The sequence below is a fragment of the Podarcis bocagei genome (assembly GCF_964188305.1).
Source record: "Podarcis bocagei genome assembly, chromosome: 3".
NCBI lineage: Eukaryota > Metazoa > Chordata > Lepidosauria > Squamata > Lacertidae > Podarcis > Podarcis bocagei.
The window spans coordinates 88558504-88582576 of NC_138127.1; the positions used below are offsets into that span (position 1 = coordinate 88558504).

Below are 24073 nucleotides of genomic sequence, written 5' to 3' on the forward strand. Positions count from 1 at the left end.
TTGGGAGTCAGACGTTTCGGCTCCTGAACGACTGAAAATCGGGAGTGAGTGTTCCAGTTTTCGAACATTCTTTCGGAAGCCGGACATCCGACAGGGCTTCTGTGGCTTTCGATTGGGTGCAGGAGCTTCCTGCAGCCAATCAGAAGCAGCGTTTTGGAAGTCGAACGTTTTGGAAGTCAAACAGACTTCTGGAACGGGTTCTGTTCGACTTGCGAGGTACGGCTGTTCTTCCTTTGTCATGAATCCAAAGGAGGGTGCCTGGGGCTAGACGACAGTGTACCGTTATTCTATGGCAACAATTTCCTAAACCACTGATAGGGAACCTGTGGTCCTCTGGGTACTGTTGGACTCCCAACTCCCATCACTGCCACCCAGTATAGCCAATGGTTAAGGAAGATGGGAGTTGAAGTACAACAGTATCTGGAGGGCCCGATTTGCCCCCATCTCTGTCCTAAACAAACAACGGATACATTTACTGACTTTGCATTGTGATGCAAGGTAGATATTACCTGAGGGATTGGGCTTGGTGGAGTACTTGAAGGTGAAACTAAAGAAATCAACTCTTTCATTGTCATTTTTAACAAGCGTGTTTTACCCTTCTTCGGTTCTGAAGCTAGCAGAGCCTAGAACGAAAAAAAGAAGAAATAAAGACAAAGCACAACTCCCTCACTAAACTTTTGCAAATAGAACTGACCCAGTTGCCTCAAGATTCCAAATACACACACACACACACACACACACACACACACACACACACATACACATATTACACACACCTATCTAGCACAAATGATGAGGAGCATCAGACCTCAGCCTCAAGTCCCAGGAAGTGGCAAAGGGACTTTCAATGTTTAAATCAAAACAAATTTGCGACTCATTAAAGAGGCAATTTTTCTAGAAATGAAACTGGCAGCTCTAGGAACAAGCTGGAGAAGCAAAAACCTCAGGAAAACTTTTTTTAAAAAGGTTACCATTAAGAAAGAACCTCTCACTTGTCTTAATTCTGTTAGTTTCATTCATAATACATTATCTGTTTTGGATTATGCAACTGGAGAGAGCCAATAAGTATTTGATTAATTTTAACAAGCACTTGCAACCCGGTTTTGAAGCTATACAAGGAATGAGGAAGGTTTGTACTTCTGTACACATATACTCTTGTCATTTTCATCTTAGGTACAGTGGTGCCTCGCAAGACGAAATTAATTCGTTCCGCAAGTCTCTCCGTCTTGCGAGTTTTTCGTCTTGCGATGCACGGTTTCCCATAGGAATGCATTGAAAATCAATTAATGCGTTCCTAGGGAAACCGCCTTCAGACCAGGTCCGGGGACAGTCTGTCCCCGGACCTCTTCTGAAGGCTGGGGGGGGGACAAGGGCTTTTCTTCCCACCCCCAGCATTTTAAAAAACCCCGGGACAGCGGAGGACTTCTCCGCTGTCCAGGCGATCTTAAAATGCTGGCGGGCGGCATTTTAAAATCGCCCCGGACAGCGGAGGACTTCTCCGCTGTCCGGGGCGATTTAAAAGCCCCTGGGAAGGCAGGCAGGGGGGACAAAGACTTTCGCCCCCTGCCCGCCTTCAGAAGGTGTTCCCGCCCCCAGCCGCGCTTCGGAACAGTGTTCCGAAGTGGGGCGCCTGGGGCAGGTGTTCTCGCCCCCCCTCCCCGCTTCGGAACAGCGTTCCGAAGTGGGGCGGCTGGGGCAGATGTTCCCGCCCCCCCTCCCCGCTTCGGAACAGCGTTTTAAAATGCTGGGGGTCGGCAGCGAAGCGTTCGCTGCCGACCCCCAGCATTTTAAAATCTCCCCGGGACAGAGAAGTCTCTGCTGTCCCGGGGCCCCGGGACACGGGGAGATTTTAAAATGCTCCCGACTTCTCTGCTGTCCCAGGGAGATTTTAAAATGCTGGGGGTCGGCAGCGAACGCTTCGCTCCCGCCCGCCAGCATTTTAAGATCGCCCGGGGCAGGTGGGGGGGAAGGCAGGTGGGGGGAGCAAAGACTTTTGCCCCCCGCCGGCCTTCAGAAGAGGTCCTCTTCTGAAGGCCGGCTGTGGGCGAAAGTCTTTGCTCCCGACCGCCAGCATTTCCCTATGGGCTTTCGTCTTGCGATGCAAGCCCATAGGGAAATTCGTCTTGCGAAGCGCCTCCAAAACAGAAAACCCTTTCGTCTTGCGGGTTTTCCGTCTTGCGAGGCATTCGTCTTGCGGGGTACCACTGTATTTAAAAGGTCTATATTTATAGCCTGACTTTCAAGGTTGCTGCTCACTTCCCAAAAAAGTAGCAGCGTTATTGGGTGAATCATATTTCTTCAAGCTGAAGATCATTCAGATCTTTAGTTGTAGCCAAAAAAATAAGAATAAAGCTATCCCTGAAGCAAAAAAGTAACCTATTTTCAGGAAATGTCAGCCAATTGTCCTGTGCTACATTCCAGATTCTGCTCTTTGTTTTGTTCTGTACAATCCCAAATGGAGCCCATGATATTTCATATTGTAGGTGTGCTCGGAATTTCTTCCTCTGCTTATATCTGGGCTGACATAAGTTCAATGAAAGTAAGACAGGTGTGTAGAGACTAATGTACTGTTTAGACACAATTGTAATTAAATTTGTGTGTGTGTGTGAAGAAGAAGAACCAAAGACAACCCATGCACATTTTAATATTCAAGACCATCCTGCAGCTCTTACAGCAGATCCAATGAAGAAACTGCAATTGTTTTAAGATTAGAAGGGTATCTTAGGTACCTGTATATAGAATGGAATCCCAGCACTGCGTCTAGTGGCACATAGTTTAGAAGAAGGATCGCTAGATTTGATTTCTTCTAGTACATTGCACAGCCACCGCTCTGGCAGCCCATGCAGGCTTTCATCGTCGCACCTGCAAGGCAAACAAGAGCATGAAAACAAATGAAAGGCTACAACTGAAAACACGGCGATCAGGATACATAACACTTAATGATCTTAAGGTATCAGTGAAATCTCCTTTTTTGGAAAAGCTCTGGCTTTTGTCTAAGAATGGATGCTTTTGAATTATGGTGCTGGAGGAGACTCTTGAGAGTCCCATGGACTGCAAGAAGATCAGACCTATCCATTTTTAAGGAAATTAGCCCTGAGTGCTCACTGGAAGGACAGATCGTGAAACTGAGGCTCCAAGACTTTGGCCACCTCATGAGAAGAGAAGACTCCCTGGAAAAGACCCTGATGCTGGGAAAGATTGAGGGCACAAGGAGAAGGGGACGACAGAGGACAAGATGGTTGGACAGTGTTCTCAAAGCTACTAACATGAGTTTGACCAAACTGCGTGAGACAGTGGAAGACAGGAGTACCTGGCGTGGTCTGGTCCATGGGGTCACGAAGAGTTGGACACAACTAAACGACTAAACAACAACAACTGGCTCATGTCAATTTCTCCCAAGGGGACTTTAGGATGCAAACCAAACTGCCTAATCATTAGTCTGGTCCAGGCATCCCCAACCTGCGGCCCTCCAGGTGTTTTGGCCTACAACTCCCATGATCCCTAGCTAACAGGACCAGTGGTCAGGGATGATGGGAATTGTAGTCCAAAACATCTGGAGGGCTGAAGGTTGGGGGTGCCTGGTCTGGTCTATACCAGCTGGCAGAGCCTCTACAGGGTTTCAGACACCAGCTTTTCCCAGCCTTGTCTGGAGACACCCAGGATTTAACCTGGGACCTTCTACATACGAGGCTGTCAGAAGTGCCCTCTTGCCGTGAAGTATTTTTCCTCTGCAGTTACACCGTTTGGCATAACCTATAAAGCCTTTCTGCACCGCAGTCTTAAAAATAACTATTTCTGCCAAAACTAGAGGAATAGCCTCCAGCAAAGGAGCAAAACCTCAAATTCTACCTGGATGCCATGCGCAGCCCAAAATATAGTTCAGCCAGCTGGTCAAACTGAAGTATTTACCCATTTCACATACTTTCCAAAATGCAGTGCAGATGACATTAAGCAAACAGCTCAATAAATTAAGCCAGTGTGGTGTAGTGGTTAAGAGCGGTAGTCACGTAATCTGGGTAACCGGGTCCGCGTCTCCGCTCCTCCACATGCAGCTGCTGGGTGACCTTGGGCCAGTCACACTTCTTTGAAGTCTCTCAGCCCCACTCACCTCACAGAGTGTTTGTTGTGGGGGAGGAAGGGAAAGGAGAATGTTAGCCGCTTTGAGACTCCTGAAGGGGAGTGAAAGGCGGGATATCAAATCCAAACTCTTCTTCTTCTTCTGCTAGTCGCAGAAGATGCAAACTGTTCAAAAACAGGCTAAGCAGATACGCTGCTTAGCTCCGCAAGAGATTAAAGTATGTGGCTTCTGATGTTATATGAATGCTAAAAAGAGCAGCACATAAAAGGATCTCATTCTTCCTATCCCACAGTCTTCTCATCCCCTAAGAAACACAGGTCCCCTACATCTTCCAAGAGGATGAGTTATTCCAAAAAATCATCTGTTTACACTATTATATACTGATTGTTCTATATTTATACACTAAGGATTGTATCTGGCCAAACTGTGAGCAAAAGAGACCTACTGAAATTAATGGACTTAAGTATATAATCAATCAATCTTTATTGCGGTCAAAGACCAGACAGCAAAGTTAACAACAACTTAAGTATTCGGATTTCAATGAGTTTGACAATGCTCTGAGTTTGACAGAGTTAAACGCAACCCTAATTTTCTCCCGAGCTCGTAATCTCAACTCATTTTACCAACTGTTAATTATGTAAAACATACTGTACAACCAAAAAACTGTCTCATCTAGTTCTTTCCTCTTCTTCCACCTAAGAATGCATGGGGGAAACCTTAGTACAGTGGTACCCCACAAGACGAACGCCTCGCAAGACGGAAAACCCGCTAGACGAAAGGGTTTTCCGTTTTGGAGGCGCTTCGCAAAACGAATTTACCTATGGGCTTGCTTCGCAAGACGAAAGCCCATAGGGAAATCTCCGGGGACCTCTTTTAAATGCTAGCGGTGGGGAGTAAAGCCTTCCCCCCCCCCGCCTTCAGAAGAGGTCCAGGAAGGCTGGCGGGGGCCGAAAGGCTTTGCTCCCCAGCGCCAGCATTTTAAAAGCAGTCCGGGATAGCAGGGAAGCGCTTCCCGCTATCCCGGACGGCTTTTGAAGGCAGGAGAGGCATGCCGGCAAGTCTCCGCCAGCAGCAGCAGCGCTGCCGCTGCTGGCGGAGCGCTCCGCGAAGCCTGGGCGCGCTAATGTGAGCGCGCACAGGCTTTGTGATGCGGGCGAATCTCCGCCAGCAGCGGCAACGCTGCCGCTGCTGGCGGAGCGCTCCGCGAAGCCTGGGCGCGCTAATGTGAGCGCGCGCAGGCTTCGGGATGCGGGCGAGTCTCCGCCAGCAGCGGCAACGCTGCCGCTGCTGGCGGAGCTCTCCGCGAAGCCTGGGCGCGCTAATGTCAGCGCGCGCAGGCTTCGGGATGCGGGCGAGTCTCCGCGAGCAGCGGCAACGCTGCCGCTGCTGGCGGAGCGCTCCGCGAAGCCTGGGCGCGCTAATGTCAGCGCGCGCAGGCTTCGGGATGCGGGCGAGTCTCCGCCAGCAGCGGCAACGCTGCCGCTGCTGGCGGAGCGCTCCGCGAAGCCTGGGCGCGCTAATGTCAGCGCGCGCAGGCTTCGGCATGCCGGCAGAGGTCCGCGAAGCCTTGGCCGGACAGCTTTTGAAGGCAGGCGGGGGGAGCAAAGACTTTCGCCCCCGCCAGCCTTCAGAAGAGGTCCAGGACCTCTTCTGAAGGCTGGCGGGGGGCAAAAGTCTTTGTCCCCCCTGCCTGCCTTCCCAGGGGCTTTTAAATCGCCCCGGACAGCGGAGAAGTCCTCCGCTGTCCCGGGGTGATTTTAAAATGCCGCCCGCCAGCATTTTAAGATCGCCCCGGACAGCGGAGAAGCCCTCCGCTGTCCCGGGGTTTTTTAAAATGCTGGGGGTGGGAAGAAAAGCCCTTGTCCCCCCCCCCCAGCCTTCAGAAGAGGTCGGGGGACAGACTGTCCCCGGACCTGGTCTGAAGTCGGTTTCCCTAGGAACGCATTAATTGATTTTCAATGCATTCCTATGGGAAACCGTGCATCGCAAGACGAAAAACTCGCAAGAAGAAGAAACTTGCGGAACGAATTAATTTCGTCTTGCGAGGCACCACTGTACTTGAGGAGAAGAAAGGAGTAGAGGAATCTGCTTATATCCTGAAAGTCTTACTGAAATTCATGCACCAGCACATCTGTAATTAAAGGTGCATAAAGCACAATCAATCATGCCCAATTTCAGCTCATGCATGTAAACCTTTCCAGCAGTGCCAGTTCTCACACCTCATTGACACTTGTTTAAAACGACAATATTTTCTAATTTTTAAAAGCCTGAATACCCTCTCCCAGGTTCTCCCTGGCAAGCGAAACTGCAATTGGAGCCAAAATAATGTCCACTCACCAACTGATTGCAAGACATGATTATTACACATGTGTATATTCCAAGTTGTAAGAGACCTTGTAAAGCCATATTAGCTTATTTTTCAGAATTGTGAAGAAAATATGTTCCTGTGTCCATGGTTTATATTGGGACTGGGGTAGGGGGGGTTCCTTATATTATGAAGAGCAATAAACTGTGAGTGATATAGAACTACCTTGCTTTGGAACTACAATACTGATATACCTGTTAAGAGATTTTAAGCAACTGAGTAAGACAAAATCGCAACACATCTGGCTTTAGTATGGAGTTTGGGATAAGTATTTAAACTTTTAAAGACACATTCATGATGCAACAACTTAGGAAGACGTCAACATCTAAAGTTTTTAAAATTAAATTTGTGGATACTGAAAGTGCTATAATAGTGAATTTCATATTCAGATAGTGCTATATAAACATAGGCAAAATTTCTGTACAGAGATCTATCCTAGAACTGCATGTCACCCTATTCTTCTCCCTCCCCTCCATGTCAGGGCCTTTTTGGTGGCGGCACAGAGATGGTGGAAATATCCTCTGATACTGAGGTCCAGCACCGAGGGCCTTCTGGCCCTCCCTCACTGTGAGAAGCCAAGTTACAGGGAACGAGGCAGAGGGCCTTCTCGGTAGTGGCGCCTTCCCTGTGGAACACCCTCCCACCAGATGTCAAAGAGAACAACAACTACCAGGCTTTTAGAAGACATCTGAAGGCAGCCTTGTTTCGGGAAGCTTTTAATGTTTGATGTATTATAGTATTTTAATATTCTTTTGGAAGCCGCCCAGAGTGGCTGGGGAAGCCCAGCCAGATGGGCGGGGTATAAATAATAAATTTATTATTATTATTATTATTATTATTATTATTATTATTATTATTATCATCATCATCATCATCATCATCATCCTCTCCACTGAGATCTGTTGTTCCCTTTCTCCTTAACCATTCAGACGCTTACTGAAGACTTCTTTCTTGCAGTGCCCTTTGGGTTTGTGAGTTTTGTTTTTAATCTGCTTTTCTGGATATGTTTTTATCTGCTGCCATTTAAACTAGCTTTGCTTCATGTGTTCTTTATATTTTAACTATTTTATTATTCTTTTGTAAGCTGCCATGCATGCATCTCGGGTCAATAAATTAAGTAGCCTACTGCATGTGCACCGTAAGCATAACAGAAAATATACAGAAACATTACAAACCAGCATGACGTTCAAGCACGGCCAAACACGGTTTAACCCAGTGGTTTTCAACCAGTGTGCCATGGCACCCTGGGGTGCCTTGAATGATAGCCATTTCTTTTTCATAATATTTCCTCAGTCTAGCGCCGAGGGCCTTCTGGAGGTTCCCTCACTGCGAGAAGGCAAGTTGCAGGGAACCAGGCAGAGGGCCTTCTTGGTAGTGGCACCCGCCCTGTGGAACGCCCTCCCACTAGATGTCAAAGAGAACAACAACTACCAGACTTTTAGAAGACATCTGAAGGCAGCCCTGTTTAGGGAAGCTTTTAATGTTTGATGCATTACTGTATTTTAATATTTGGTTGAAAGCTGCCCAGAGTGGCTGGGGAAGCCCAGCCAGATGGGCGGGGTATAAATAATTTATTATTATTATTATTATTATTATTATTATTATTATTATTATTAATCTCTCTCTTCACCAAGACACACACGCGCACAGATATATGAACTCAAAAATCTTGTAACGTACATCAATTGATTGTTCACTGATCTTAGTTTATTACTGGCTTACCACTCATTTGAAACAAACCATGATTCTAGTTCACACAGCAAGCCATTCTAGGACTTGCTCATGCCACAAACGGCATCTGCAGGGGAGGGAGGAAGCTGTATAAAACCAGTGGGGGGAGGTATGTTCATGATTATCCCATAGCTGGGTTAGCGTGGCATGCAAACCAGCTCTAGGCCTTGTCTGGAATTCACCAAGGAAGCAATACAAAAATATAGCCAAGCTATGCTTTTGAATTATGGTGCTGGAGGAGACTCTTGAGAGTCCCATGGACTGCAAGAAGATCAAACCTATCCATGCTGAAGGAAATCAGCCCTAAGTGGTCACTGGAAGGACAGATCGTGAAGCTGAGACTCCAAGACTTTGGCCACCTCATGAGAAGAGAAGACTCCCCGGAAAAGACCCTGATGTTGGGAAAGATGGAGGGCTCAAGGAGAAGGGGACGACAGAGGACGAGATGGTTGGATAGCGTTCTCGAAGCTACCAGCATGAGTTTGACCAAACTGCAGGAGGCAGGGGAAAACAGAGGTGCCTGGAGTGCTCTGGTCCATGGGGTCACAAAGAGTCGGACACGACTAAACGACTAAACAACAAAAACCATGTAGCTGAAAGCAAAAGTTGTTGGGCTTATCTCTGAACAAACATGAAGCTTCCTCCTGCTGGGACTAGCAGAAAGAGGAAAAATATACAGAAATGCAATCTGACAAATCCTTAGCACCACAATGTTGTGCTGCTTTGATGATGCCAGAAGTAATACAATCCTTTCAGGTCACCCACTACAGCTCCCACATTTTTGTGCAAGCAAAACTCTGGTAGTCCCGAAGTAGTAAAAACAAGTAAGAACTGTTGACTTTGAAAATGGAAGAGGCTACTCCCTTTGACTTGGCAATAGCACAGCCCTCTGGGAAGGCTGAAAAGTTGTTTCCATGAGAAGCAAGTGGCAAGTGAGGGGAAAGAGCTTTTGAACATTGCAATGACAGTCACTAACTCAAGCATGTCTTTGCCCATACTGACTCCCGATCTCTATCAGATGGAACAAGCGACTAATTTTATCATACTTAATCTCCAAAACCTCTAATTAAAACATCACACAGCTCGCCAATGTGTAAGTTGCTCTGGTTCTAATTCAGCAAATGGCTTTTGTGGTTTTCTCTGATTTACTTTTCCTCTTGCCAGTTTAAACAATCTCCTGTGCAGGCGGAGAAGCGACTCCAGGCATTTTCAGAGAATACAATAAACGTCCCACATAATCTGCACCTTTTGCCACACAGCTGTACACCCCCCCCCAAAAAAACCCAACAATGTGCTAAAGATAACTTAATTTTGCAATGTAATTAAAATGGCGCTTTATCTGTCGGCATACAGCATAAAACAGAATGCACAATGTTATTCATCAATGGGCAAAACTGGTAGGCTTCTCAATGGGATATTATTTCAGACATGAATTCAGTCACGGGCAACAAGTTTCCTCATGTGTTATCTTTACAAATAACACAATAATAATTGAAGAAAATTAAGGATTGCATCCAACTTTAGTCATAACCCACTGAGATCAATGGATAGGATCAATCCTATTTCAGTGGGTCTATGAACATGGCTCAGTCGGATACAACCCAAACAGTATTTTCTTCTAGAAGGCCTCTATGGTAGGTCACCTCAATTTTTGCTAGTAACAGTAGTTAGTGTTCAGCACTCAGCCATTTTTGCATCTTCTCTCTTACCACAACCACATAAGTTACCAGTATTATCTATAGTATTATTCCAATATTGCTTTGAGGGGGGCGCGCGCACATGTGAAACTGATGGACAGATGTTCACTCACAGAGGGGATGAAATCTAAAACACCAGCTCATAAAAACTTAGTTGCTGCAAGAGACCAGCAATGTATATAGAAATTCCACAATACCTTTTAATGGCTAAGGAAGCATTGACTGGTGGAAGTATGACTGGTGGTTTAAAAACTAGTGAATCATGTTTCCTATCTCAAGATTTCCTACCTCAAGATTTAAAGCTAGGCATAGGCAAACTCCGGCCCTCCAGATGTTTGGGACTACAATTCCCATCATCCCTAGCTAACAGGACCAGTGGTCAGGGATGATGGGAACTGTAGTCCCAAACATCTGGAGGGCCGGAGTTTGCCTATGCCTGTTTAAAGCCCTAAACGGCCTCAGCCCAGTATACGTGAAGGAGCATCTCCACCCCCATCGTTCTGCCTGACACTGAGGTCCAGCGCCAAGGACCTTCTCCTGGCTCCCTCACTGCGAGTAGCGAGGTTACGGGGAACCAGGAAGAGGACCTTCTCAGTAGTGGCACCCGACCTGTGAAACGCCCTCCCATCAGGTGTCAAGGAAATAAACAACTATCTGACTTTTAGAAGACATTCCCCTGTTTAGGGAAGTTTTTAATGTTTGATGTTTTATCGTGTTTTTAATATTCTGTTGGGAGCCGCCCAGAGTGGCTGGGGTATAAATAATAAATTGTTATTATTATTATTATTAAGATAAAAGCAACCCAGGAAATTATTCCCCTGATGTAGTCATTATAATGTCAACACGAGGCGTACAAGAGTTAATACATGCTATGGCTAACAGGCAAAAAACCCTAGGCTATGAGTGCAACTGCCTCGGGTGATCACTGGAGCAATGGACGTACAGCTCTGAAGAGTTCTCAGATTCTGGGCTGACCGTACCCATCCAAGTTCTCCACTAGGTCCCACAAGACAGGAAGCACTATAGAAGGCTTCCTGTTTGAGATGGGACTTTGCCCGAGCAACAACAGTTTTCCTGGCTCTGGCGTGCTTCTATGTTCTTTGGCTCCGATTCCTGGCTAGCTCCTTTGCCTCTGATTCCCCAGCCCAACTCCTCACTCCCTTCCGACAGTGGCCAATGGCTCAGCCCTGACAGCGTGGACTGCACCCAAATGAAGCTGACTTTGCTTAGTTCTTATGTGGGAGAACTAATTAAAATGAAATGGAAAAATACGATTCATCATAGCGGGTGTAAATCGGCCTTTGTATACCTTTATAAATTATCAGATTTATACATCAGCCAATGAAAAGCAGCGAGAATTTCCAAGCAAAACTTTTTTCTTTTTTCTGAAAGCTGTAAATGTATTACTCATTTTCAAAAGGAGAAGGGGGCAGGGAAGAGAATTTATTCCACATTTCCTCAAAAACTCAGCATTTAATAGGCTGGACAGCAGTTTTGTTTTTTCTGAAGTAACTTGAACATAAACATTTGTCAGGCTTAGGAAAATGGCACAGACAAAGGATGCTGTACTTTGCTCAGCGCCATTGCTTTACTCCCTGTCGTCCGTCTCCTGACATCAGGTATTATTTTTCTTCCATTTATACTCCAATACCAGAAGTGAACGAAAAACAGCTTTGGGGTGTGGGGAAGAAGCTGAAGAGAGAAACTTCTTGAGGAGTGGGTTCGCCACTCACCAGAACATCCTTCTGCATTTAAATCACGCAACTGCCCACATGACCAATAGTCAAGGACAATAAAAGCTGTAGTTCAGAAACATCTGGAAAGCTAAAAGTTAGTGGCTCTTGTATTATACGGCTTGCACATTTTTTGGTAAGCTGTCTTTTGAGTATTTTTGTGGAAAGGTTTACTAAGTAAGATGTTGAAGCACGGACGGCTGCTTCATATTTATGAAATTACCTCAGAACATGGAATGGGGAACCTGTGGTCCTCTGAAACTGTTGGATCCCAACTTCCATAAGCCTCAGACAACATGGCAAATGATTGGGAGTAGGTGGAGTCCAACATCTGGCGGCCACAGGTTTCCCAACGTGAATTAAGAGAAACACATTCTTCCTTTCAGCATATTTTGGAAGTACTGCAAGACTACCTGCTTTGGTTTTAGTTACCAGAAAGCAGGTATATCGAGGAACAGAGAGCCAAGGAAACATTGAGGTCTTGGTTAGGTAATATGATATTTGGGTGTGCAGGGAGGAGCTAAAACTATGGTAAACTCCATGAAAAAGCAAGTTCATATCCACGTAAGTGACATCCTGCCTGCACGAAGGCTTGAATGCTACAGAAGAAAGTGACTTTTGGTGCAGTTTACCTTGAGAGTACTTCAGTGAGCTTTACAAAACCGGCGTACGCCAGCTCAAACGCCCCTCTGTGCCTTGACTTCAGAAGGTGATGCTTGAAATACTCCCCAATCTCTTTCACCTAGAAAAACGGTTTGGATTTTCTTAAGAAAACTGCAAGGATTTTACACACAAGTACTTTTGACAGGCTAAGAAGAATGGTACCACAGACAGAGCCAATGTAATTGTTTACATAGCCCCATTGAAACCTATGGTCTGCTCCCGAGTTTACTTATGTAAATCAACTGCATTGTTTCTCCTGACAGCAACTCTTAGCATTGCTTGCATGCATTAGTTGTTAAAGGCTGCTTTTTATACTTTAGAGGGCTGTTTAGCCGTTAACTCACGCCTGTGCCATCCTTCCACAATGTGTAAACACAAGGAGGGCAAGTGTGATCTGGATCATGCCATAAGTCAGGGGTGGGGAACCATTCCGATGGTGGAGGTACATTGTTGATGACTCCACACTCCCTGGGCCTTGTAAGAGGTCCAAACACAGCTCTCAGACAGATGAAAACATCTGCTGGAGACAACATGCAAATAAAAATATTAGCACTACTTCCCTGCGCATAGGATAGCCAAAAAGCAAGGGATACACTAAGAAGTTTGTCACCAGTACCCTTTCAAGTAGCCGGTTTAAGTTTAAAACAATGGCATTGCCTTTGCAGGAGCAGGATTTGACCTCCCAGTTCCCCCCACCTCCAGCCTCCTGAGAAAGGCTGACAGAAGAGGAGGAAAGCATGTTGTGTATATCAGACTGCCAAGATGGAAACTGGTCTGGTTGAAACCATATGGGAAAGGGAAAAGGTCATCAATTAAACCCAGAAATCTAATAAATCCAAAATATTTCCAAATGAAATACTTGTGGTAAGCTAATTTCTTGTAAACACTGTAGTCCGTTCTCTTGAACAGTCCCAGATGGTGTGCTAGCCTCCGTGAGGTTTTAAAAAAAGGGAAGGGGGGGCGTTAGAAAAGCAGTCCTGAATGGGCATAATTCTGTCATCCAGCCTGTGGGGAACACGATACCCTCAATCCATCAATGTGTTTGCTGTCGAAAATTACAGACCATAAAAGCTATACTAAAATGGCAATTTCATCGGCTCTCACCTTGCCGTTTGCCAAATGAGAAACATATAAGTGGAAGTGAAGCTGAAGCCAGTTAAACGAATTCTCAATCTTTAATGGATAGATATATGACTAACCCCCTCCATTAAATAAATGGAAGGCTCCCCAAGTATGGATGGCCTGAATAGCAACTTCAGATTACACTTGAAAGTGCCCTTTCTAAAACGCTCACCTATGAGAATACTTTATCATAACTGGTAATCAGTGTAAACAGTAATTAAATGTACCTAAATGGAAAATCAGTAAACAATTTGCAGTGCTAAAGCGCTGTTTTATTCAAAATTCCTCCCTGGTATAAGCAGTCACGAATCTTCCCTGAATATTTTTGTCTCTTAAAACAATCCTTTGAGCTACTTCTCGATGCCAAATTATAGAGAAGTGAACCATTTAAAAGAATCTGAAATTTTAAGTAAGCACAGCTGCTGTTAACATCTAGCCAACACCTTTCTCCCCCCACCCAAGTGTCTGTCCATAAAATGTCAGCATTATTTGGAAAACAGCAAGACAGGTTTTTTTTTAAAAAAAGATGTGATAGACAAAAGGCCAACAGTAATTCGTTCCAATACTTCATATACAGTTCCAAGGACAGAAGATTTCAAACCATAGAATATTAAATAGTCTTACCTGCTGTACTGTTATCAGTGCATCCGGACAATTGGGAAGTGCCTGTAAAGGCAGAAGCTGACACAACTTGCCTAAAAGTAATGATATTTCCTTCATACTTCGCCAGCAACAAACCAACACCATCTGAGCTGTTACGTCACATGTCTGCTGTTCTTCATCTTAAACAAATAAGTATAATGGATATATGTAGAGACAGCTAAAGACTTCTGTTCCAGCAAGGCAACCCAGGCATACAAATTTAGCAGTAAATTTTGACACACAATTTCAGTATACCACTGATTTACAATGACGGATTACATTTTTTAAAAAATATTTCAACGTTATTTATTTTTTAAAGGAATATTTATACAATGCCTATTGTAAACCGCTTAAGAGGCCCTTCGTTCTAGTAAGCCGTGTATACATTTTGTTAAATAAAGTAAATAGACAAGGATGGAAACAATTCCTGCCTGAAACCCTGGACGGCCACTGCTGTCCACTTAAGTCAAGGCAATACTGAGCTTGATGGACCAATGGTCTGGGTCAATCTGAGACAGCTTCCTATGTTACTAGATTCCCCAAGGCCAGAATTTGCAACCAGCATGCGTTGCTGGCATTTTATGTCTAGGTTACGCAGGCTGAGACCCTACCTGCCCATGGACTGTCTTGCCAGAGTGGTGCACGCTCTAGCTATCTCCCGCTTGGACTACTGCAATGAGCTCTATGTGGGGCTACCTTTGAAGGTGACCCGGAAACTGCAATGCGGCAGCTAGACTGGTGACTGGGAGTGGCCGCCGGGACCACATAACACCGGTCCGAAGAGATCTGCATTGGCTCCCAGTACGTTTCCGAGCACAATTCAAAGTGTTGGTGCTGACCTTTAAAGCCTTAAATGGCCTTGGTCCTTTATACTTGAAAGAGCGTCTCCACCCCATCGTTCAGCCCAGACACTGAGATCCAGCGCTGAGGGCCTTCTGGCGGTTCCCTCATTGCGAGAAGTGAGGTTACAGGGAACCAGGCAGAGGGCCTTCTCGGTAGTGGCGCCCGCCCTGTGGAATGCCCTCCCCTCAGATGTCAAGGAAATAAGCAATTATCCTATTTTTAAAAGACATCTGAAGGCAGCCCTGTTTAGGAAGGTTTTAGTATTTAATGCTGTATTGTTTTTAACACTCGATTGAGAGCTGCCCAGAGTGGCTGGGGAAACTCAGCCAGATGGGCAGGGTATAAATAATAAATTATTATTATTATAGGTTCTAAGTCAGTACAGCAAGAGAAGTCATGAATAATAACGCCAAGGTCACAGGTTCGTTCCCCATATGGGGCAGCTGCATATTCCTGCACTGCAGGGCATTGGAATAGATGATCCTCAGGGTCCCTTTCCAACTCTACCATTCTATGACTCTATGGCGTAGGATCTCAGGCAATGAAAGCAGGCGACATGTCCTTGCTCTGAAGACCTTCAGCTTCTCTTGCCAAACAGTTGATTAGGCTCCCAGGCCTCACATTAGAGATCTCCTTGGCTTCCTGAAGCCAGTCCCCTCTCTGAACAGGTGATCAGCATAGTCCCAGTTCTACTGTCTGTTTAGCATAACACACACACAAAAAACCCTGGTACTAAACCCTGTTTAGCATAACACACACAAAAAAAACCCTGGTACTAAACCCTGTTTAGCATAACACACACACAAAAACCCCTGATAACAGACTTATCTGTTTCCTGCAACATCCTTTTCCATGTGCAGGGCAAGATCTAAAAAAACATATACACACCTGTTTTCACCTGTGATTTCCTCTCAGCGGACCAGGGCAATGAAACAATGTGGGAATTAGTTTAACATAGACAGGACACCACTGTGTGTTTTTTGTGGCAGCTGAAGAGATCACTGCTACATCAGCAAAAATATGTCATAATCACTTTGAGGTTTTCTATAATGGAGCAGTATATAATTTTTTATAAATATATATATAAAATATGATGTAAAGTCAGACCTCACCAATGGGACACACAAATAAGATTGGCTACAGGAGATGTGTTGGCCCAAAGTATTAAAAATGCAGATATTCAGTTAAAAGACTTTTAAAAAGGAGAAACAATCCCTTTTTCAACCAATCCATCTAGTGCTATTAAAAACTACATGCATGAATATGAAACTGTAGGAATTAAAGGGAGGGGAAAGAATTTTAAAAAATTAACTTCATATGGCATAGATGGATTTTTACCTCAACATTCCCAGCATTTTACTTGTTTTGAAATGAAAGTCCCAACGGAGGCCATTTATAAGTGTGTGAAATTCAACTACCCCACCCAGTGGTTTTGATGTGAAAAGCAACTTTTAAAAGGATTTCCCAAAACAGACGAAAATAGTAGAGCTAATCCAGCGGGCAGGGGCTTTTCTAACAGAGGCCATTTGTAAGCCACTTTGGTTCATAAAGAGAGAAAGGTGGGGACATGAAAAAGATGCTTAACCTCAACCACCACCATTCTCCCTTGCATGTATACACACACACACACACACACACAAAGAGTTCACCTGAAATTACCTCTAATTTCAGTGCAAATGTTTTCCGCTCCCTCACTGGTACAGTCTAGCCGGCAGCGCTCTTGGAACAATTTTGTTTCGCTGAAATAATCGTTCGTATCACGTGGCTGTATCTCACGCAGAATCAACTGCAAGCGCTCTGAACTGTCTATGGAGAACAGAGAAAGTTGGCTTAAAAACGAACACTTTCCAAACAACAGTTGATTCATCAATATTTCCACAACACTGAGTGGACCTCTCCTCAGGAGATATTTTCACTTCTATGTCCTGAACAACCAAACGGCACAGTGAACCCCACTATTGAGAGATAATAACGGGAACCAGCAAGAAGGCTGAAGACAGTTTTGGTAAAGAACAAGCTACATAAAACTACTGCACCAAGAGATGCCATGATTTTTAGAAATATTCATGGGTTACCCAAGTCAGTATCCATTGGAATAAGACCTTCTGGTGATGAACTCTGAACTACTGGAGACACTACAGCAGAAAGCTCATAAGACATCAGAATAAGCTTTGCCACCACCTCTTTCCATTCAGGAATCAGGGTCAAATTACTGTAAGAAGAGAAAATCAAGGAATTCAAAGTAAACATTTCATTGTGACAAAATAACAACATTAACTTTATGATAATTTTTAATACTTCCTATTTCCTTACTATAATCATACAATCCATACTGCAGCTTAGAATAGCCTTCCGAAAATTTCTGATTGTGGGGAGGCTTCTAAGCACGCTCTGCGGAATGCAGTTAGAAACCCCCTTCAGACTATGGGGTATCCAGCCTCCTATAACCAACATGCAAAAGACTAACTGATGCATGAAGGGGTTAATACCATAAAGCAAGCTGTCCTGACAGGCTTAGCTATGTCCACTTCCCTTACCTTGGGAGGAAATGGGTGATCAAGCCTACTGTTGCTTTCCAGTCTACTAGAGAAGCTCAATGCATAAAGAGGTCTGAGCTAGTTGCTGCTGCTCAGACTGCATGGCTCATACAAGCCACTTTTGAGCTCCTATACCAATAATTTAGGAACTTTTCCCACTGTAACTAAGTCAAGTTTTACTGCCCGTGCAACGTTTTCTGAATGCACATAAATCTGACCTTTGGAGAGTCTGTAAGTAAACATGGTTACTTTTTCTATACTAGCAGAATAGGGAAGTTTTGGAATCCACAAGGGCATATTTTAAAAGGTCTAATGGCCTATATTTCCATACTTTGCTGCATATTTTGTGATTACAGTGGTACCTCGGGTTACATATGCTTCAGGTTACATACTCCGCTAACCCAGAAATATTACCTCGGGTTAAGAACTTTGCTTCAGAGTGAGAACAGAAATCGTGCAGCAGCGGCGCAGCGGCAGCAGGAGGCCCCATTAGCTAAAGTGGTGCTTCAGGTTAAGAACAGTTTCAGGTTAAGAAGAGACCTCCAGAATGAATTATGTTCTTAACCCGAGGTACCACTGCAGAGGTTCTCTCACCAAAGAGTACTTGCCCTAAACTTTGATCTTGGCATCCAGGAATTCTCCTTTTTATAACTATTTTTTTTCCTTCCCACCTCCACACTAAACACACAAAGATCAGAAGTTCCCCCTTTAGGGGGATGCAGGGGGTAGGATCCTGCCATGTTCCTGATTGCAGAGAGATATCTAAGTGCCTTTAGCAGAACATGGTTAAAACCCCCATCCAGCCCCAAGCTAGAGCTGGTGGGTACATGGACAATAGAGGTTGGGGCTGGTACACCCCACCTTATACTTCCTACACAAGCTATTTAATCCCTAACCTAATAACCACACAGGGGCAATATTACTCACTTTAATGGTAACTGATGCAGAGCTGCTGTTATACAATGTACACGGCCATACATTGGAAATGAAGTAGCCGCTTGAAGTAAAGACTTGTTTGCTTGCCGTATTTCTCCTTCAAGGTTCACCATCAAGCTTTTGACAACTATATATTAGTACAAACACGGGGGGGGGGGGAATCAAAGTGATAGTCATGGTATTCTGTACAAAATCAAATTCTTTAATAATAAACAGACAGTTGAAGACTAGATGCCATGAGAGAGCCACCTCTGAATTTAAAAGTTGGTCATGAAAACAGAAAACAGGAAGGGGGACTGAACACACACACATTCATTTTGGGGCCACAATGCAACCTTTCCCACTGGCTTCCACGAGATTTGCTCTGGAATACATAATTTTGAAGGTTTTTCCTATAGCCAACACTAAAGAGCAACATTTTGTCTGTTAGGACATAAGAGCAGGGCAGATATAATTTTGAGGCAAGGAGCATGCAACTTCTTAATCACTGTGGGAATGGAATTGATTCATTAAAGATATTTTCAAAAAGGTAATGAATGTGATCAATAAGATAACAGGATAAAATGTAAAGGACCCCTGGACGGTTAAGTCCAGTCAAAGGCGACCATGGGGTGTGGCGCTCATCTCGCTTTCAGGCCGAGAGAGCTGGCGTTTGTCCACAGAAAGCCTTCCGGCTCATGTGGCTCGCATGACTAAACCACGTCTGGCACAACGGGACACTGTGACGAGTGCCAGAGCGCATGGAAATACTGTTTACCTTCCCGCCATAGCAGTACCTATTTATCTACTTGCACTTGTGTGCTTTCAAACTGCTAGGTTGGCAGAAGGTGGGACAGAGCAACAGGATTTGAATCACTGATCTTCCAATCGGAAAGCCCAAGAGCCTCAGCGGTTTAGACCACAGCACCACCTACGTCCCTTTAACAGCTTATGACATACCATTGATACCAATTTAGTTCTACTACATGCCTTGAAAGACTATGTTAATATTAGACACTGAAATTAGCCAAAAATTGGTCATGCTTTACCTTGCATGAGCATAACTGCTTTCTGCCAGTGCAAAGCTAACATTGAATGCAGCCCCTGTGTATATGAACAAACTGATCCCACAAGACTAAACACCTAGTGACAAGCTTTCAATTATGGTGGGAACCATTTATCAGGTTTTGAAATCAGCCATATTAGGGAACTTCCAGTTCAAAATATATTACTTTTTTTTCCTTTGTCTTTCTCTGTCTTCTATGGTCACAACAAAAGCTTTCAAAGATGTACAGGAGATTTCTTTTGGGGAGAACAAAACTTCCTCTTCTGCTCAATACTGACCAGCCAAAGTGTTCTTCTCCACTGGATCACTAGACTTATCCTCATCCGGCTGGAATGTGTTCAGAGGTAGATGATTGTTTAAGCAGGTCTTCAGCAGGCCTTTCTGGTGTATTAAGAAGTTCAGCAAATAGGAAGCTGTTACACAGTCGTAAGGCTTGGTACTTGTGCTGAGCTGCATCGTTACTTGAAACAACAACTGCAGTTGCTGAGGATCCTGAAGTAAAAAGTTCAACACTTTTAAATACAAGTTTGTTGAATACTGTACTGACTTACATTCTAATCCAGGCCCCTTGTTAAAGTATACTTGGGGGGGGGGGGGGAATTGTTGCTGTTATACAGGAGGAGAAACAAATCTCCTGTAAAAAGGACTTTTCAAACTAGCCACCAGGAACCACTAAAATAGAAATCGGTACCAAAAGCTTCAGATACGTGCAAGGGTCTCAGGATGAAATCCAAACTGCTGATTTCTACTAATGATCCCAATAGGTAAAGGGACCCCTGACCATTAAGTCCAGTTGCGGACGACTCTGGGGTTGCGGCGCTCATCTTGCTTTATTGGCTGAGGGAGCCGGCGTACAGCTTCCGGGTCATGTGGCCAGCATGACTAAGCCGCTTCTGGTGAACCAGAGCAGCGCACGGAAACGCCATTTACCTTCCTGCAAGAGTGGTACCTATTTATCTACTTGCACTTTGACGTGCTTTCAAACTGCTAGGTTGGCAGGAGCAGGGACAGAGCAACGGGAGCTCACCCCGTCACGGGGATACGAACCACCGACCTTCTGATCGGCAAGCCCTAGGATCTGTGGTTTAGACCACAGCGCCACCCGCGTCCCTCAACGGTCCCAATACCTAACTCAATTGCCAACCCAGAGGCAAAAAAAAAAAAAAGGCATACAGGAGGAACAGCAACAGGATGGAGTCTTGTCCCATCCTGCTTTAATTCTGCTTCCAATTGGTCCACCAGGAAAACTATTTTCGTGCCCTCCCTCATTTTCCAATGAAACAGGATTTATTTAATTTTTTTAGGGTTGGAGACTGGTAAACAAACCCATTTCTTGCTGTAAACTCTGAAGTAGCCTTCAACCCAACATTTAAGAGTTCAACAAGCAAAATGATTACAAAATTGAGAATGTGGAGTTTTTATAAACTTTATCCATACCCGAAAATAAGGCAAGACAGGATGAAGCTTCATCAGAATATCAAATGCCAAGATCTTTATTTCCTCAAAAGTGCTGGCAAAGCAGTGGAGCAGAGTCTGAAGCCGAGGAAGGCTGACCTCTTGCGCTACCTGAAACAGTTCTTGGCTCTGGCCTGCTCCAAAGGATACCCAACGAACACATGCAAAAGAGGGTGTTTTTGTTATAAGTCACAGAGGGAAAATGTTGTATTCTGTTTTGTTACATTTAGCTATTTAGCACTTGATTGCATTATTAAACAAAGGAATCATACAGTTCAACGTCAACTTATTGGAAACAGCTTAGGAGAGTTTGTGGTTCAATTTACAGGACAGGTTGCATTCTTACAAAAAGACGAGACCTCGTATGGCTGAAGAAAAGGGAAGACAGGGTAGCGTAACATGAAGAGCCTGTGCAACAGAAGGATTTAAAAATGAACTATGTGGCATTTCCCTCCCAACTGGTGAGCGCTTCCTTTAGAGCTACTTGCTGCATTGAGAAGCCTAAAGTGATCATTGCCATCATGGTGGAAGGAGTGCCGTGCCAGAAAGTTTCCTCAGGAAACAGGCCAGGCAAGATGAATAAACCAGTCAAAAGAGGCAGGCTGGCATCCCATGTTACAACTTGCAGCAAACATCACCATGCAGCAACTTTCCCTGTATTGTCAATTCTCACCTGACTTTTTGTATTCAGGTTCACAGATATAAATACAAAATGTGTGTGCGCCCCATGCAGAGAGATGCACGGTTGTTGCTTTTTTACTACATTCCAACCAAACATTCAGGGAAGGGCCCTGGGCTCAATGATAGGGCACCTGCTTGGCCTGCAGCAGGGCCTAGGTTCAATCCCTGGAGTCTCTAGGTAGGTCTGGAAACGTTCCCTGCTTTAAACCCTAGAGAGCTCCTGCCAATCAGTGTAGACAATACTGAATGAGATGGACCAATGGCCTGACTCCATGTAAGGCAGCTTTTTGTGAACGTGCATGCAGAAACCAGGCCCAGATTAAGCTGCTTATTGAGTGGAATTTAAATGGGAACACAGTGAAAACACACATATATATGCAACTTCACACTTGATGCTTGTAATTTTTAAAAAATTTATGAACAGCTGATAATTTCGTTGGGGTATGGATATTCAAAATGCGGCAGGGATGCCATATTGCTGGATTCTGTACATGCTTGGCTAGTGTGTATGTTATATGTTTGAGTTATTATTCAGAGAGGGAAGGAGGAACAGATTTGCTAAGCATGGAAGAGGTAACCAACCATGTAGACCAAGGGGTGGAGTGCATGGGCAATCTATCCAGAATATAATTGTATTTCGAGGAGATAGTGGTCTGCCATGGGTATTCTTCCTGCCTCTGTTTACTTCCCCCTCTTTATCTCCTGATCAGTTCTTTGACGGCTGAGAACAGCCTTTGAAGCCTTAATCTGCGGAAGGAAGGAACAGCGCTGGGTACCTTTTCTGATGTTAGACATTGTTTGGAGAACGTACAGCATGGGAAGAGGTGGCTAGCTAATGAACAATCTGCAGATAGCTAGTTGGGCAAGGCACGTAGGCTAACAGGCTGGGTAAAGGTAAAGGTAAAGGGACCCCTGACTATTAGGTCCAGTCGTGACCGACTCTGGGATTGCAGCACTCATCTCGCTTTATTGGCCGATGGAGCCGGCATACAACTTCCGGGTCATGTGGCCAGCATGACTAAGGCGCTTCTGGCGAACCAAAGCAGCACATGGAAACGCCGTTTAATTTATAGCTAACAGGCTAGTTAGCTATAAATCAGATGGTTTTGGGGCAGAGTTCTTTGAAGCTTGTGGACGGACACATGGCAGCAGGGCCGTGCAAACAAAGGCTACCTGGGGGATCGCTTCCCTGCTTCTTGAGGGCTTCCAAGTGGCAGATTGAGGTGCTTGCTTGGTATGTATCTATTGCTTGCTGTTTAGAATGAAATCTTCAATCTTCTCACTCATTTGTGTCTTGTATTGCCTCTGAATCTACTTTTAAAAGAACCACCTTGCATTTGGGAAGACAAGGTCCAGGAAAAAAGATACTCCAATACACCAAGCTTTACCCATTCACATCACAGTCAAATAGCAAGGAGTGAATGAGCCATATGGCACTTGAACTGCGGCACTCTCCGAATACTGGAGTACTTCTCTTCTGAAATAAAATGTTATTACTCCTCCTACTGCTGTTCCATTTTTTTTGTTGAGTCAAAGCAGGTGGCAACCGAGAAGAAAAAAGCCACTGTATTCAGTTATAATATAACCTGACCGTAGACATTTAACAAAATCTTTCCCCACCGCATTTTCAAGACAGCTTACCTTCTGATACGGGAAACGTTTCAGCTATTAATCCCAAAACTGTCAGTGCAGTAAATCTGGTTGGATGGGACGAACCAGGAAACAGGGCTCCAAAAAGGATATCACAGATAGAGGACATGAAATCCTAAGGATGGGAAATAGAAGCCACAGACAGATCAAATAGAAGACTGTCTTCAAAAGGGGTTGGGGGTATTTTTGACCCACCCAATCCCAGAGCTGTAATTCAAACATATGCTTGACGAATTCTCATTTGCTAAACAAATTTCACTAATCCTTTTACCCAACCTATGAGATAGCCCCAGTTTCTAGTTACCCCTTTCTGGCAGGGTTTTGCCAAGCCCCATAGGGATATCCTCCTGGACAAAAACAAACAAAAAACAAACCCAACCTCCATGAGCCAATATATTTTTACAAGTTCTCAATCTTTTCCCCACACCTCCATCCTTCCCACATTCCACATCTCTTCCTCTCTCTGTGCTCCTTACTTGTTTCTTATGATCACCTCAAAATTCAAGGAGATTCTACCCTCTGCAAGTGGCCTGCACTACGTTTGACTAGGGGTCCAAAGTCTAGCTGAGTGTGAGTTGGCTGCAATGCCTAGTGGCACTTCAGGGCCAGTGAGAATCTGAAAATTCCCGGCAGTAGCTGATTGCCTTGCTGCCTGGATATTAGGGCATGAAAACAGGATATTTCAGAGCAGGCCACAGATAGTGGTAGAATTGTATCAAGCAAGGCCCTAGGCTCAATGATTGGAATCTACTTGGAGATCTACTGCCAGTCACTGTGGTCTGAGCCAGTAAAAGGCAGCTTCATATGTCTTGTTTCCCATCGTGTCTCAGACTGTCCTTTGCCACAGATGGATCGCACTCTCCGCTTTTGTGGCTACTGCAATGTTTGGAAATTG

General features: G+C 44.7%; 1 protein-coding gene across 3 annotated transcripts in view; it reads right to left on the bottom strand.

Moving 5' to 3' along the window:
- The window catches only part of THADA (THADA armadillo repeat containing), a 166733-nt gene that overhangs the window by 122035 nt on the left and 20625 nt on the right, over positions 1–24073 (bottom strand). For all 3 annotated transcript variants that reach the window (XM_081185941.1, XM_081185943.1, XM_081185942.1), the window contains exons 15-24: positions 23170–23293; positions 20830–20981; positions 19671–19884; positions 18339–18474; positions 16950–17086; positions 16534–16680; positions 14014–14171; positions 12237–12346; positions 2730–2862; positions 510–623 (exon numbers count right to left, since the gene is read on the bottom strand). In XM_081185941.1, coding sequence (XP_081042067.1) covers positions 510–623; positions 2730–2862; positions 12237–12346; positions 14014–14171; positions 16534–16680; positions 16950–17086; positions 18339–18474; positions 19671–19884; positions 20830–20981; positions 23170–23293 — 1425 coding nt within the window. The remainder of the gene's footprint in view (positions 1–509; positions 624–2729; positions 2863–12236; positions 12347–14013; positions 14172–16533; positions 16681–16949; positions 17087–18338; positions 18475–19670; positions 19885–20829; positions 20982–23169; positions 23294–24073) is intronic.